This window comes from Serinus canaria, chromosome 25 (genome assembly GCF_022539315.1).
Source record: "Serinus canaria isolate serCan28SL12 chromosome 25, serCan2020, whole genome shotgun sequence".
In the NCBI taxonomy this organism is placed as follows: Eukaryota; Metazoa; Chordata; class Aves; order Passeriformes; family Fringillidae; genus Serinus; species Serinus canaria.
Window position 1 is genome coordinate 13,933,628 of NC_066338.1, and position 15,432 is coordinate 13,949,059.

The 15,432-nt window shown below is 56.8% G+C and overlaps 3 protein-coding genes across 12 annotated transcripts; 1 reads left to right on the forward strand and 2 right to left on the reverse strand.

The window, feature by feature from the left end:
- The first annotated feature begins 7 nt into the window (after window positions 1-7).
- Window positions 8-9,989, forward strand: DDR1 (discoidin domain receptor tyrosine kinase 1). The gene is made up of 11 exons (XM_050984425.1): window positions 8-342; window positions 1,017-1,130; window positions 2,738-2,898; window positions 3,400-3,649; window positions 4,562-4,660; window positions 4,742-4,911; window positions 5,214-5,353; window positions 5,761-5,928; window positions 6,866-7,100; window positions 8,473-8,622; window positions 9,852-9,989. The coding sequence occupies exons 1-11, from the start codon at window positions 60-62 to the stop codon at window positions 9,987-9,989; spliced, it is 1,908 nt and encodes a 635-aa protein (XP_050840382.1). The 5' UTR covers window positions 8-59.
- On the reverse strand, window positions 9,851-11,504 carry LOC127060637 (uncharacterized). 10 transcript variants are annotated; one of them, XM_050984551.1, is made up of 4 exons: window positions 10,837-11,504; window positions 10,499-10,632; window positions 10,402-10,434; window positions 10,046-10,101 (listed from the first exon to the last, which is right to left on the reverse strand). In XM_050984551.1, exons 1-4 carry the CDS (start codon window positions 11,466-11,468, stop codon window positions 10,091-10,093), a joined length of 810 nt encoding a protein of 269 aa, XP_050840508.1. In that variant the 5' UTR covers window positions 11,469-11,504; the 3' UTR covers window positions 10,046-10,090. The 10 variants fall into 10 exon arrangements, 7 of the variants coding, with proteins under 7 accessions (XP_050840503.1, XP_050840501.1, XP_050840508.1 ...); XR_007779812.1 differs by lacking the exon at window positions 10,046-10,101 and adding an exon at window positions 9,851-9,999 and having other exon boundaries at window positions 10,301-10,632; XM_050984546.1 differs by lacking the exons at window positions 10,046-10,101; window positions 10,402-10,434 and adding an exon at window positions 9,941-9,999 and having other exon boundaries at window positions 10,435-10,632.
- A 1,174-nt stretch (window positions 11,505-12,678) lies between these two features.
- Window positions 12,679-15,332, reverse strand: PPP1R18 (protein phosphatase 1 regulatory subunit 18). Its single transcript, XM_050984532.1, has 3 exons — window positions 14,506-15,332; window positions 13,694-13,907; window positions 12,679-13,067 (listed from the first exon to the last, which is right to left on the reverse strand). The coding sequence occupies exons 1-3, from the start codon at window positions 15,211-15,213 to the stop codon at window positions 13,048-13,050; spliced, it is 942 nt and encodes a 313-aa protein (XP_050840489.1). The 5' UTR covers window positions 15,214-15,332; the 3' UTR covers window positions 12,679-13,047.
- Between the last annotated feature and the right edge of the window lie 100 nt (window positions 15,333-15,432).

Consider the following 15,432-nt stretch of genomic DNA (forward strand, 5'->3'; position numbering starts at 1 on the left):
GGGGTGGATGGACAGACGGACGGGGGACCACTGGATCGGTCACCTTGCCCCAGGGCATCATGGGACGCTGTTGTCACCCCCCTCCCCCCATCCAGGTCCACTGCAACAACCTCCACACGCGCGGCGTCGGAATCTTCCGGGCGGTCGAGTGCCGCTTCAAGAAGATCTTGGCCACGGCCTGGGAGCCCATGGTGGCCACCCACAGCCTGGCCGGGGCCACCAAGGACCCCAGCGCCCGCTTGGTCACCGTCCCCTTGGGCGGGCGCCACGCCCGCTTCATCCAGTGCCGCTTCTTCTTTGGAGCAGAGTGGATGCTCTTCAGCGAGGTGTCCTTCGTCTCAGGTTGGGTGTTGGGGTCAAGGTTGGGTGTTGGGGTCAATGGTTGGGTGTTGGGGTCATCCATTGGGTGTTGGGGTCAAGGGTTGGGTGTTGGGGTCATCCATTGGGTGTTGGGGTCATGGGTTGGGTGTAGGGTCAACGGTTGGGTGTTGGGGTCATTGGTTGGGTCATGGGGTCAACGATTGCGTGTTGGGGTCATTGGTTGGGTCGTGGGGTCATCCATTGGGTGTTGCGGTCAATGGTTGAGTATTGGAGTCAACAGTTGGGGGTTGGGGTCATCCAATGGTTGGGTGTTGAGGTCATCCGTTGGGTGTAGGGGTCATCCATTGGGTGTTGGGGTCCTTGGTTGGGTGTTGGGGTCAACGGTTGGGTCATGGGGTCATCCATTGAGTGTTGGGGTCATCCATTGGGTGTTGGGGTCATTGGTTGAGTCATGGGGTCAAGGGTTGGGAATTGGGGTCAACAGTTGGGTGTTGGGGTCAAGGGTTGGGTGTTGGGGTCATCCATTGGGTGTTGGGGTCATTGGCTGGTTGATGACATCATTGGTTGACGGGTGAGTTCATTATCAACCAATGACATCGCTGATTTAGTGATTACGTCATTGATAATTCATGATTTTATTGTTGACGACATCATTGGCCGTTGATGACGTCATCAATGACCATCCCCACCCCCAGAGGTGCTGGACGACCCCGTGGGTGCCAGCGGGTGGCCCCCGACCCCCGACCCCTCCACCGCCATCTTGGAAAACGCCCACGACAGGGGCGGGGCCACCAACGAGACCGCCCTGGGTAGGCGTGGCTTAGCTGGGAGGGGCTTAATTGGGTGGGGCTTAACTGGGTGTGATCAATGAGTGGGGCTTTAATGGGCGGGGCCTTGATAGAGAGGGCTTAAGTGGGTGGGGCTTAATGGGGTGTGGCTTAATATAGATGCAAATGGGTGTGGCTTAACGGGGTGTGGCTTAACGGGGTGTGGCTTAATGGAGGCACAAATGGGTGGGGCTTAATTGGGCGGGGTCCAATGGGGTGGGGATTGAATGGGCGTGGCTTATCCGTGGTAGGCGTGGCCATGACCCCCTCCTGCCCCTCCAGCAGCCCCCGGGGAGGCGGGACCGGTCCCAGGTGTGGCCCAGGGCGGGGCGGGGCAGTCGCCGGCGCTGCTGGGTTGCCTGGGCGCCATCATCCTCCTCCTGCTCGCCATCATCATCCTCATCCTGCGGCGGCGCCGCGGAGCGACCGGGCCGCTGGGAAAGGTCACTGGGAGGGACTGGGAGGGACTGGGACGGGATTGGGGGGGACTGGGAGGGACAGGAATCAAACTGGGAGGAACTGGGAGTGATTGGGGGGGACTGGGAGGGACTGGGAGGGACTGGGACGGGATTGGGGGGGACTGGGAGGGACTGGAATCCAACTGGGAGGGACTGGGAGGGACTGGGAGGGATTGGGAGGAACTGAGATCAAACTGGGAGGGACTGGGAGGGGATTGGGGGTACTGGGGTGGACTGGGAGGGACTGGGACGGAGTGGGAGGGACTGGGAGGAGACTGAACTGGTTTTTACTGGTCTGAATTGGTTCTAACTGCTCTCAACTGGTTCTAAATGGGGCTGGACCAGTTCTAACTGGTTTTTACTGGTTCTAACTGGTTCTAACTGGTCTGAACCGGTTCTACCTGGTCTGAGCTGGTTCTAACTGGCTCTAACTGGCTCTAACTGGTTCTAACTGGTTTAACGGTTTAACTGGTTCTCAGGGCCGTGGGGCGGAGGCGCGCTGCGGGTGCAGCTCTCGGGGACACCGTGGCTGAACTGGGGGGTGGAACCCATTCTAACTGTCTGAGCTGGTTCTAACTGGTCTGAGCTGGTTCTAACTGGTTCTAACTGGTTCTAACTGGTTCTAACTGGTTCTCAGGGCCGCGGGGCGGAGGCGGCGCTGCGGGTGCAGCTCTCGGGGGACACCGTGGTCATCAACAACGCCACGGGTGGGGGAGGGGCGCGGGGGGGACCCCGCTACGAACGGATCGGAACCGGAACCGGAACCGGAACTGGAACCGGCAACGGAACCGGGACTGGGATTTGGACCGGAACCGGAACCGGAACTGGGGAGTACCAGGAACCCACCCGGGCACAGCCCCGAGAGCCCCCGGTGCCCCCCGGGGCTGGTGAGGTGGGGCTTTAATGGGCGGGGCCTTGATAGAGAGGGCTTAAGTGGGTGGGGCTTAATGGGGTGTGGCTTAATATAGATGCAAATGGGTGTGGCTTAACGGGGTGTGGCTTAACGGGGTGTGGCTTGATGGAGGCACAAATGGGTGGGGCTTAATTGGGCGGGGTCCAATGGGGTGGGGATTGAATGGGCGTGGCTTATCCGTGGTGGGCGTGGCCATGACCCCCTCCTGCCCCTCCCAGCAGCCCCCGGGGAGGCGGGACCGGTCCCGGGTGTGGCCCAGGGCGGGGCGGGGCAGTCGCCGGCGCTGCTGGGTTGCCTGGGCGCCATCATCCTCCTCCTGCTCGCCATCATCATCCTCATCCTGCGGCGGCGCCGCGGAGCGACCGGGCCGCTGGGAAAGGTCACTGGGAGGGACTGGGAGGGACTGGGACGGGATTGGGGGGGACTGGGAGGGACTGGAATCAAACTGGGAGGCAGACTGGGAGGATGGAGGGGACTGGGAGGGATTGGGAGGAACTGAGATATCAAACTGGGAGGGACTGGGAGGGATTGGGGGTACTGGGGGGTTAGGGACCTGGGACGGGTATTGGGGGACGGGGTGGAGTGGGAGGGACTGGGAGGAGACTGAACTGGTTTTTACTGGTCTGAATTGGTTCTAACTGCTCTCAACTGGTTCTAAATGGGGCTGGACCAGTTCTAACTGGTTTTTACTGGTTCTAACTGGTTCTAACTGGTCTGAACCGGTTCTACCTGGTCTGAGCTGGTTCTAACTGGCTCTAACTGGTTCTAACTGGTTCTAACTGGTTCTAACTGGTTCTAACTGGTCTGAACCGGTTCTAACTGGTCTGAGCTGGTTCTAACTGGTTCTAACTGGTTCTAACTGGTTCTAACTGGTTCTCAGGGCCGCGGGGCGGAGGCGGCGCTGCGGGTGCAGCTCTCGGGGGACACCGTGGTCATCAACAACGCCACGGGTGGGGGAGGGGCGCGGGGGGGACCCCGCTACGAACGGATCGGAACCGGAACCGGAACCGGAACTGGAACCGGCAACGGAACCGGGACTGGGATTTGGACCGGAACCGGAACCGGAACTGGGGAGTACCAGGAACCCACCCGGGCACAGCCCCGAGAGCCCCCGGTGCCCCCCGGGGCTGGTGAGAGAGGGGAGGGGGAAAAGGGGGAAAAAATGGGGGAAAAGGGGAAAAATGGGGAAAATGGGGGAAAAGGAGGGAAAAATGAGGTGGACAAAGAGGGGAAAAGGGAAAAAAGGGGGGAAAAGGGGAAAAAATGGGGAAAGGGGGAAAAATGGTGGGAAAATGGGGGGGAAAAATGGGGGGGGAAAAAAGAGTGAGAAAAAAGGAGGGGAAAATGAGTGAAAAAGAGGGGAGGACAACACTGGGGTGAATGGGGGGAACCGCAGGAGGGGAAAATTGAGTGGGACCCCGAGGGGGGCGGGGGGGGGGCCAGGAAACCAAAATGGGGGGGACAACGGGGAAAAAAGGGGGAAAAGGGGGGGAAACAGAGGAGCAAAAAAAGAGGGGGAAAATGAGTGCAACCGAGAGTGGCCCGGCCCCCCCGGGGTGCACCCCCAGGAGGGGACCATGAGTGAAACCGAGGGGGGAAAGGGAAAAAATGGGGGGAAAGAGGGAACAAAATGGGGGAAATGGGGGGGACAATGGGGGGCAAAAGGACAAAGGGGAGGAAAAAGGATTGGAAATGAGTGAACAGAGGGAAAACGGCTATAAAAAGGGGGGGAAAGGGACAAAAATGGGGGGGAAGGGAGAAAAAGAGGGATAAAAAAAGGAGGGAAAATGAGTGAAAAGACGGGGGAAAGGGAAAAAATGGGGGGGGAAAGGGGGAAAAAATGGGAAAGAAGGGGGGAAAAAGGGAAAAAAAAGAAAAAGGGGGAAAAAAGGGAGGGGAAAAAGAGGGAGGGAGGATTTTTCTCCCCTCTTTTTTTTTTCTGGAATATCCCCCCCAAAAATGGGTCCAGAAATGAGGAAAAGTCTCAAAATAGCCCCAAAAATCCCCTGACCACGCCCATCTCTGACCACGCCCTCCCCCAGCCAACCCGGCCTATCGGCTGCTCCTCGCCACCTACGCCCGGCCAATAGGAGGCCTTGCCCTGGCCCCGCCCAACACCGCCAAACCAATCAACACTGACGGTAAGGGAGGGGCTTGGGAGGGCCACACCCTCTTTAGCCACACCCACCATGACCTCACCTGTGCCCCTCCCACCTGCGCAGGTGAGCCTGAGTGTGGGGCGGGGGCCTACGCCGAGGCTGACGTCACCGGAGGCTCCGCCTACGCTCTGGCTGGCCCCGCCCACAGCCCCGCCCATGGCCCCGCCCTCCCAGCCTTCCCTCGGGACCGCCTCCGCTTCCGGGAGAAGCTGGGGGAGGGGCAGTTTGGAGAGGTAAGCCACGCCCCCGGCATCAAGCCACGCCCCCATCGAGGCCACACCCATGATGCTTTAGCCCCGCCCCTTAAGGGCTTTAGCCACGCCCCCAAATCGTTTGACCCCAGTCATTATTGAGGCCACACCCACTACGGCTTTAGCCCCGCCCTGTTGCAAAGGCACCTCCCCTGGATATTTGGCCACACCCTCATGGGTTTGGCCACGCCCCCTTTCCTTTTGCCCCACCCTTTACTGGTGCTGGGCAGTGCGGCCCCGCCCCTTTAACGAGACCCCTCCTCTTTCTCTGGCCCCGCCCCCAGGTGCTGCTGTGTGAGGTCATCACCCCCCACACCCTGGGACTGGCCCCGCCCCCCAGCTCAAGCCACGCCCCCTCGGCCACAGAGCGCCCCCTGCTGGTGGCGGTGAAGGTGCTGCGGCCGGACGCCAGCAAGAACGCGCGGTAGGGAAACTGGGAGGGACTGGGAGGGACTGGGGGGGACTGGGGGGACTGGGATGGACTGGGAGGGACTGGGATGGACTGGGATGGACTGGGATGGACTGGGAGGGACTGGGAGGGACTGGGATGGACTGGGATGGACTGGGAGGGACTGGGAGGGACTGGGAGGGACTGGGAGGGACTGGGAGGGACTGGGAGGGACTGGGGTGGACTGGGAGGAACTGGGAGGGGCAACTGGGAGGTGGCCCAGGGGATCCAGGTGTCCCTAGGTGTGCCCAGGTGTCCCCAGGTGTCCCCAGGTGTCCCCAGGTGTGCCCAGGGCATTACCCAGGTGTGCCCAGGTGTCCCCAGGTGTCCCCAGGTGTGCCCAGGTGTGCCCAGGTGCGCTGACCTCACCTGGCCACGCCCAGGCGGGATTTCCTGCAGGAGGCGCGGGCGCTGTGGCGGCTGCGGGACCCCAACATCGTGCGGCTGCTGGGGGTGTGCGGGGGGCCCGGCCCCCTGTGCATCGTCACCGAGTACATGGAGCACGGAGACCTGCACCAGTTCCTGGGCGGGGCCCGGGGCCACGCCCTCAGGTGGGACACGCCCACATTCCCCCACACCTGCCCGGGCCACGCCCGCTACAGCCACGCCCACTCCGAGTCGGCTTTTGTTGTAATTTCCGGGGTTCTGGCCCTTTAAGAGAAACCCCCTCCATAAAGAAGCCACGCCCATCACTCAAAAGACCACGCCCACACCCTCCCACCTGGTGGGGCCACGCCCACTTAAGCCACGCCCACTCTGAGTCATTTGTTAACATTTCTGGGGGTCTGGCCCTTTAAGAGAAGTCCCTCCATAATTAAGCCACGCCCACCACTAGGGAAAGGCCACGCCCAAATATGGACACACCCACCTAAGCCACGCCCACTCCAGATGCAGAAAAATTGGATTTTTTTAGGGGAAAAAGCATCAAAAAAATGCAAAAAAATGGAATTTTTGCACAAAAAAACCAAGAAATAATTGTAGAAAAATCAGAATTAAAACAAAAAAGAATTTTTAGGGGAAAATCAGGATTTAGTGTAGGGAAAAAATAGTTATTTTTCAAAAAATGATAATTATTTTGGGGGAAAAAGGCAGAAATAAATGCAGAAAAATCAGATTTTTGGGAGGGAGGAAAAGCACAAATAAATGCAGAAAAATCGAATTTTTAGGGTGAAAAAAGCACCCAAAAATGAAAAAAAATCGGAGTTTTTAGGGGGAAAAAAAGCAGAAAAATAATGCAGAAAAATCGGATTTTTAGGGGGGGAAAAAGCCCACACCAAAAAATGCAGAAAAATTGAATTTTTAGGGGAAAAAAAGCAGAAAAAAATGCAGAAAAATCGGATTTTTAGGGGGGAAAAAGCACCAAAAAATGCAGAAAAATCGGATTTTTAGGGGAAAAAAAGCAGAAAAAAATGCAGAAAAATCAGATTTTTTGGGGAAAAAAATGGAGTTTTTTGGGGGAAGCCCTGAAAATTCATATTTTTGTCCCAGTTTGGCCACCCTGGTCCATCTGGGGGCGCAGATCGCGGCCGGGATGCGCTTCCTGGCCGCGCGGAATTTCGTGCACCGGGACCTGGCGACGCGGAACTGCCTGGTGGGCGAGGGGCTGCGCGTCAAGGTGGCCGATTTTGGGATGAGCCGGAGCCTGTACGGCACCGAGTACTGCCGGGTGCGCGGGCGGGCGCTGCTGCCCATCCGCTGGATGGCCTGGGAGAGCATCCTCTGGGTGAGAAATGGGGAGAAAACACCGGGTTTGGGGAAAAAACGGGGAAAAAATGGGATTTTTGGGCGAAAAAATGGGATTTTTGGGCGAAAAAATGGGATTTTTGGGTGAAAAAATGGGATTTTTAGGGGGAAAAATGGTGGGAAAATGGAATTTTTTGGGATAAAAATTGGGGAGTGAATTGGAGAATAAATTGGTTTTGGGGAAAATGGGAAAAAAGGGGATTTTGGGGGAAAATGGGATTTTTTAGGGGGAAAAATGGCAGAAGAATTGGATTTTTTGGGATAAAAATTGGGGAATAAATTGGTTTTGGGGGGAATGGGGAAAATGGGATTTTTAGGTGAAAAATGGGATTTTTTTGGTGAAAAAATGGGATTTTTAGGGGGAAAATGGTGAAAAAATTGAATTTTTTGAGGCGCCCCAATTGGGAAGTGAATTGGAGCATACACGATGTTGGGGGGAATGGGACACAAATGGGATTTTTTGGTGCAACATGGGATTTTTAGGGGTGAGCCAATGGGATTTTTAGGGGGAAAATGGTGAAAAAATGGAATTTTTTGGGATAAAAATTGGGGAGTGAATTGGAGAATAAATAGATTTGGGGGGGAATGGGAAAAATGGGATTTTGGGGAAAAAAAAGGGGAAAAATGGGATTTTTAGGGGTGAAAAAATGGGATTTTTAGGGGGGAAAATGGGGAAAATGGGATTTTTTGGGATAGAAAATTGGGGAGTGAATTGGAGAATAAATAGATTGGGGGGGAATGGGGAAAATGGGATTTTGGGGAAAAATGGGATTTTTTTTGAGAAAAAAGTGGGATTTTTGGGGGGGGCCTGGTGCACAACTGGGGCTTTTGGGGGGTCTTTGGGGAAGATGGGAAGAGCATTGGGTGGACATTGGGGTTTGGGATGAAAAGGATGTTGGGGGCAATGGAATAAACTTTGGGGAGAAATGGGATCTTGTGGAAACTGGAGGTAAGATGAAAAAAAAAAAGGGATTTTGGCGGGAACGAATTCAATGTAGGCGGCCAATTGGCAATTTTTGAGGGGGGGGGGAGGGAACAAACCAGTGGGGTTTGGGGGAAGAATTGGGGGAAAAAATTGAGATTATTGGGGAAAGTGGGGAAACATTTGGGATTTGGGGTGGGGTCAGGGGAAAAAAGCCCCAAAAATCCCAAAATTCCCAAAATTTGGGATTTTAGGGCACTTTCAGCCCGGCCAGCGACGCCTGGGCCTTGGCGGTGACGCTCTGGGAGCTCCCAAAAACCCAAATTTCCACTTTCGACTTCCTGAAATCTCCTAAAAACTCCCAAAAAAATCCCCCAAAATTCCCCAAAATTCCCCAAAAATCCCAAAATTCCCAAATTTGGGATTTTAGGGCACTTTCAGCCCAGCCAGCGACGCCTGGGCCTTGGCGGTGACGCTCTGGGAGGTGCTGACGCGCTGCCGGGAGCAGCCGTACGGGGCCCTGAGCGACGAGCAGGTGATCGCCAACGCCGGGCACCACTTCCAGAACCGCGGGCAGCAGGTGGGACTGGGAGCACTGGGAGGGGACTGGGAGGGACTGGGATGGACTGGGAGGGACTGGGAGGGGTTTGGGATGGACTGGGAGGGACTGGGAGGCACTGGGTGATCGCCAACGCCGGGCACCACTTCCAGAACCGCGGGCAACAGGTGGGACTGGGAGCACTGGGAGCACTGGGAGGGGACTGGGAGGTACTGGGAGGGGATTGGAGGTACTGGGATGGACTGGGATGGACTGGGATGGACTGGGAGGGACTGGGTGATCACCAACGCCGGGCACCACTTCCAGAACCGCGGCCAGCAGGTGGGACTGGGAGCACTGGGAGGGACTGGGATGGACTACTGGGAGGGTTTGGGATGGTACTGGGAGGGTGATTGGAAGGGGAATTGGAACGGGGGACTGGGAGGGACTGGGAGGGACTGGGAGGATGGGAGGCTGGGATGGACTGGGATGGGACTGAGGGACTGAGATGGACTGGGATGGACTGGGATGGACTGGGATGGACTGGGAGGCACTGGGTGAGTCACCACTCCGGCACCACTTCCAGAACTCGCGGGCAACAGGTGGGACTGGGAGCACTGGGAGCACTGGGAGGGCACTGGGAGGGGTATGGAAGGGCTGAGATGGACTGGGAGGGACTGGGATGGACTGGGAGGGGACTGGGAGGGGACTGGGAGTGGACTGGGATGTGACTGGGATGGACTGAGATGGACTGGGAGGGACTGGGATGGACTGGGTGATCACCAACGCCGGGCACCACTTCCAGAACCGCGGCCAGCAGGTGGGACTGGGAGGGACTGGGATGGATTGGGAAGGGTTTGAGGGGAACTGGGGTGGACTGGGAGGGACTGGGAGCTGTTTAGAGCAGGTTTTGGGCCACTAGGAGTCACTGGGAATGGACTGGGACACACTGGGAGTGGACTGGGATGGACTGGGAGGGATTTAGGGGGGACTGGGAAGCACTGGGAGCTGTTTACAGGAGGTTTTGGGGCACTGGGAGTAACTGGGAATAGGCTGGGATGGAGTGGGATGGACTGGGATGGACTGGGGCACACTGGGATTGGACTGGGAGGCACTGGGAGCTGTTTACAGGAGGTTTTGGGGCACTGGGAGTGACTGGGAATGGACTGGGAACTACTGGAATGGGGTTATGGGGCCCAGTTATCCCAGTCCCAGTCCAAACCAGTCCCCTCCCAGTTGCTCCCAGTGCCTCCCAGTAACCCCAGTTCCAGCAGTACCTGCCGTGCCCCCCCGGCTGCCCCCCGGCCCTGCACCGGCTGATGTTGAACTGCTGGGCCCGCGAGGCGGCCGAGCGGCCGGACTTCGGCCACCTGCACCGGGCGCTGAGTGACCACCGGGCCCTGGAGTGACCACGGTCATCTTCATCATCATCATCATCATCACTGACCACTGAGTGACCACCGGGCTGGAGTGACCACAGCCATCTTCATCATCATCATCATCATCATCATCACTGACCACCTGCACCGGGCGCTGAGTGACCACCGGGCCCTGGAGTGACCACGGTCATCTTCATCATCATCATCATCATCATCATCATCATCACTGACCATTGAGTGACCACCGGGCCCTGGAGTGACCATCATCTTCATCATCATCATCATCATCACTGACCACTGCCACTGGAGTGAACCACGGGGGCCTGGAGTGACACATCAACCTTCATCATCATCATCATCATCATCATCATCACTGACCACTGAGTGACCACCGGGCTCTGGAGTGACCACACTCATCATCATCATCATCATCACTGACCACTGAGTGACCACCGGGCCCTGGAGTGACCATCACCTTCATCATCATCATCATCATCACTGACCACTGAGTGACCACCAGGCCCTGGAGTGACCATCACCATCATCATCATCATCATCATCACTGACCACTGAGTGACCACCGGGCCCTGGAGTGACCACGGTCATCTTCATCATCATCATCATCATCATCATCATCATCATCACTGACCACCCACTGAGTGACCACCGGGGCCTGGAGTGACCATCAGCCATCTTCATCATCATCATCATCATCATCACTGACCACTGAGTGACCACCGGGGCCTGGAGTGACCATCACCTTCATCATCATCATCATCATCCACTGACCACTGAGTGACCACCGGGCCTGGAGTGACACGGCCTCTTCAGCATCATCAATCATCATCATCACTGACCACTGAGTGACCACCGGGGCCTGGAGTGACCACAGCCATCTTCATCATCATCATCATCATCATCACTGACCACTGAGTGACCACCGGGCCCTGGAGTGACCACAGCCATCTTCATCATCATCATCATCATCATCATCATCATCATCATCATCATCATCATCACTGACCACCCCTTCAGCCACCTGCACCGGGCGCTGAGTGACCACCGGGCCCTGGAGTGACCACGGTCATCTTCATCATCATCATCATCATCATCATCATCATCATCATCACTGACCACTGAGTGACCACCAGGCCCTGGAGTGACCATCACGGTCATCTTCATCATCATCATCATCATCATCATCACTGACCACCTGCACCGGGCACTGAGTGACCACCAGGCCCTGGAGTGACCACGGCCATCTTCACCATCATCATCATCATCATCATCACTGACCACTGAGTGACCACCAGACCCTGGAGTGACCACAGCCATCTTCATCATCATCATCATCATCACTGACCACCCACTGAGTGACCACCGGGGCCTGGAGTGACCACAGCCATCTTCACCTTCATCATCATCATCATCATCATCACTGACCACTGAGTGACCACCGGACCCTGGAGTGACCACAGCCATCTTCATCATCATCATCATCATCATCATCACTGACCACTGAGTGACCACCAGGCCCTGGAGTGACCATGGGCCACTTCACCATCATCATCATCATCATCATCATCATCACTGACCACTGAGTGACCACCAGGCCCTGGAGTGACCATCATCTTCATCATCATCATCATCATCATCATCACTGACCACCCTTTGGTCACCTGCAGTGGACATTGAGTGACCTCCCGTGGTGGGGGAGGGGCTGGGCTGATTTTTGGGGCAGAAGCTCTTGATTTTTTTGTACTTTTATTATTTAAAAAATTGTTCATTTGGGGCTTTTTTTTTTGGGGGGGGGGGGGTTTAAAAATAATTTTTTCACCTCAAAATTTGCCCAAACGTTGTGAAAAAATTGCCAAAAATTTGTCAAAAAATTTCCCGTTTCTTCCTCAACATTTCAACTTTTTCCCTTCAAAATATTTTTCCTCACAAAAAAAAAAAAACTTCCCCAAAAATGTCATTTTACCAAAAAATTGCATTTTCTCCCCAAATAATTTTTTTTTTCTCAGGAAAAAATCCCAGATTCCTCAATAAACTCAGTATTTTCCTTTTTAATTCCCAAATTTTAAATAAATCCGCTTGTTTTCCTCGGGAATTCAACTTTTCACTCAAAAATTCTATTTTGTTTTACAATAAAACCAATTTTTACACACAGAAAATCCATTTTTTCTACCCAACCCCTTTTTCCTCTAAAACTTCCCTTTAACAATAAAAAAAAAAAAAAATTGAGGCATTTTTTTTGACCTTGTAAACCTTTTCTGAGGCCTTTTTTATTATTTTTGGGTGAATTTTCCGTGATACAAGCAGTGTCGCCATGGCAACGGGAGCAGGCCTTAGGAGCATGTAGGCCGCAGGCTTCGTTGCCGTGGCAACAGGAACAGGCCGCAGACTGTTGCCATGGTGACAGGCACAGGCTTTGGCAGTACACAGGCCGCAGGCTTCGTTGTCATGGCAACAGTAACAGGCCACAGGCTCTAGGAGCGCAAAGGCCGCAGGCTTCGTTGTCATGGCAACAGGAACAGGCCCCAGACTGTTGCCATGGTGACAGCACAGGCTTTGGCAGTACACAGGCCGCAGGCTTCGTGTGCATGCAACGCAACCAGCCTGGCAGTACACAGGCCGCAGGCTTCGGCCTACTCATCCCGCACCATTTCCGCCCCCTCCCCCACCAAATCCGCCCCCTCCCCATCCCCCCAACCCCCCCTTCAAAGCAGCTCCGCCCCCTCCCCCCCCAAATACTGCCACGCCTTTGGCCACGCCCCTTCCAGTCCAAACTGGTCCAGGCCCAGTCCAAACTGGGACTCAATACTGATAAAATTCCCCTCCCAAAGGTACAAAACCCCTTAATTAGGATAAAAAAACCTCGTTAGGGTTAATTAAAAAAAAACAGTACTAAAAAATCTACAAAATGGGGTAAAAAAACCCCCCAGACCCCGCCAGGGGGGGTGGAATGTTCTGGAACCCCCCCCCCAGGGTGGTTTGGGGGGGGGGTCTGTCCGTGTGTCTGGCCCTGTCCGAGTGTCCGGCCCCGTCCGGGGGGTCCTGGGGGGGGTCCCGGGGGGCTGGGCCGGGGTTACCGACGGCAGGATTCATCTGGGGAGGGGGGAAAGGGGTTAGGGACCCCCCAAAATTCACCCAAATCACCCCAAAATTCACCAGAACATCACAAAAATCGCACAAAATTACGGCAGGACCCCAGATACCCCCAAAATTCCCCCAAAAATCCAACCGAACCCCTCAAAAGATACCCAAAATATCCCCAGGACCCAAAATCCCCCCAGAATTCCCCAAAACCCTCAAAATTCCTTCTCAAAACCCCCAAAATTCCCCCAAACCACCAAAATCCCCCAAGCTCCCAAAAATCCCCCCAAACCCCCCCAAATCCCCCAAAATCCCTTCCCAAAATCCCCCAGACTCCCCAAAATCCCAAAAATCCTCCCCAAAACCCCCAAAATTCTCCAAATCCTCCCAAAATTGCTCAAATCCCCCCAAAGTAACCCAAATCCCCCCCAATACACCTCAAAATTCTCCCAAATCCCCCAATTTCCAAAAATCCCCCTCATCCCCCCAAAGTCCCTCCCCCCAAATCCCCCAAAACACCCAAAATTCCCCCAAAATCCCCCCAAAATCCCCCCAAATCCCCTCAAAATCCCCCAAAATTCCCCCAAATTCCCCCAAAATTCCCCCAAATCCCCCCAAAATCCCCACCCCGCACCCACCCACGAGCAGGGCGCGGCCCCCCAGCCCCCCCGGCATGGGGGGAGGGGGCTCTTCCTCCTCCTCCTCCTCCTCCTCCTGGGGGGTCCCGGGGGGTCCCGGGCTGGGGGTCCCGGGGGGCTCCTCGGGGGGTCCCCCCCAGGCCGCCAGCGCCGCCCCCTCCGAGGGGTAGCAGAAGGTTCGCTCCAGGTCGCGCTCGCTGAACCAGATCTGCAGCTTTGGGGACAGTTCGGGGCTTTTTGGGACTTTTGGGACATTTGGGGACATTGAGGGGATTTGGGATTTGGGGACATTTGGGGGATTTTGGGGACATTTGGGATTTGGGCATCGCTGAACCAGATCTGCAGCTTTGGGGACAGTTCGGGGCTTTTTGGGACTTTTGGGACATTTGGGGATTGAGGGGTATTTGGGGACTTTTGGGGACACAGGTGACACAGAGGTGACACCCAGGTGACAGACAGGTGTGCCAGGTGGGTGACAGACAGGTGACACAGGTGAGCCAGATGACACAGGTGCCCCAGGTGCCAGACAGGTGACACAGGTGACACAGGTGGGTGACACAGGTGAGCCAGGTGCCAGACAGGTGCCAGACAGGTGCCCCAGGTGGGTGACAGACAGGTGACACAGGTGCCAGACAGATGACACAGGTGACAGACAGGTGACAGACAGGTGCCAGACAGATGACACAGGTGACAGACAGGTGACAGACAGGTGGCCCAGGTGGGTGACAGACAGGTGACACAGGTGGGTGACACAGGTGACAGACAGGTGACAGACAGGTGACACAGGTGGGTGCCCCAGGTGCCAGCGTTACCTTCTTGCGCCGGGGCTCTCCCTTGGCCAGGCAGGAGCGGGGCAGCGCCAGGTACCCCCCGATCACCTGGATCTGCTCGGCCGTGGGGTAGCGCTTCTTGGGGGGCTCGGCCACACCCCCAGGGCCACCACCCGCGGGGACACCTGGGGGGACACCCGGGGGGACACCTGGGCCACCCGCGGGGTCACCTGGCGGGCCGGCGGCGCGGCGCGGCCGCACGGTGATGGTGTTGCCGCTGCGGCGCTGCAGGGCGGGGTGGGGACACGGGGGGGGACACGGGGGGTCACGGCGAGGTGACACCGGCCGGGGGGCTGAGGGGACCGAGGGGGACACCTGGACGGTGGCACCGGACACTGGGACAGAGGGGGACACCTGGACGGTGGCACCGGACGCCTGGAGGGTGGCGCCACACGTGGGGACAGTGGCGCCAGACGTGGGGACACCGCTGGACATGGGGACGGTGGCACCGGACGTGGGGACAGTGGCACTGGACACGGGGACAGTGACCCCAGGCTTGGGGACAGCGTCACTGGACACAGGGACAGCGCCAACCCCCTCAGGTGACACCGGTGACGTCACAGGGCTGGTGGTCAGCGCGGTCACCAAAGGGGTCATCAAGGGCTTGGGCTCGTGGCCGGACACTGTCCCCAATGTCCCCGCTGACCCCTGACCCCTCCGGCCCTCCACCACTGCCCAGTTCTTGACCATCCCCTTGACCGTCCCCTGTCCCTCTGCTGTCCCCAGGCCAGCGGTCACTCCATGACCTTTGACCTTCCCCTGTCCCTCTGCTGTCCCCAGGCCAGCGGTCACTCCATGACCTTTGACCTTCCTTCCCTGTGTCCCAGCGCGGTCACCCTGACTTGACCGCTCCCTGCCTGGCGACCCTGCCCCCAGTGACCCCCGTGACCCCCCAGTGACCCCTCGTCC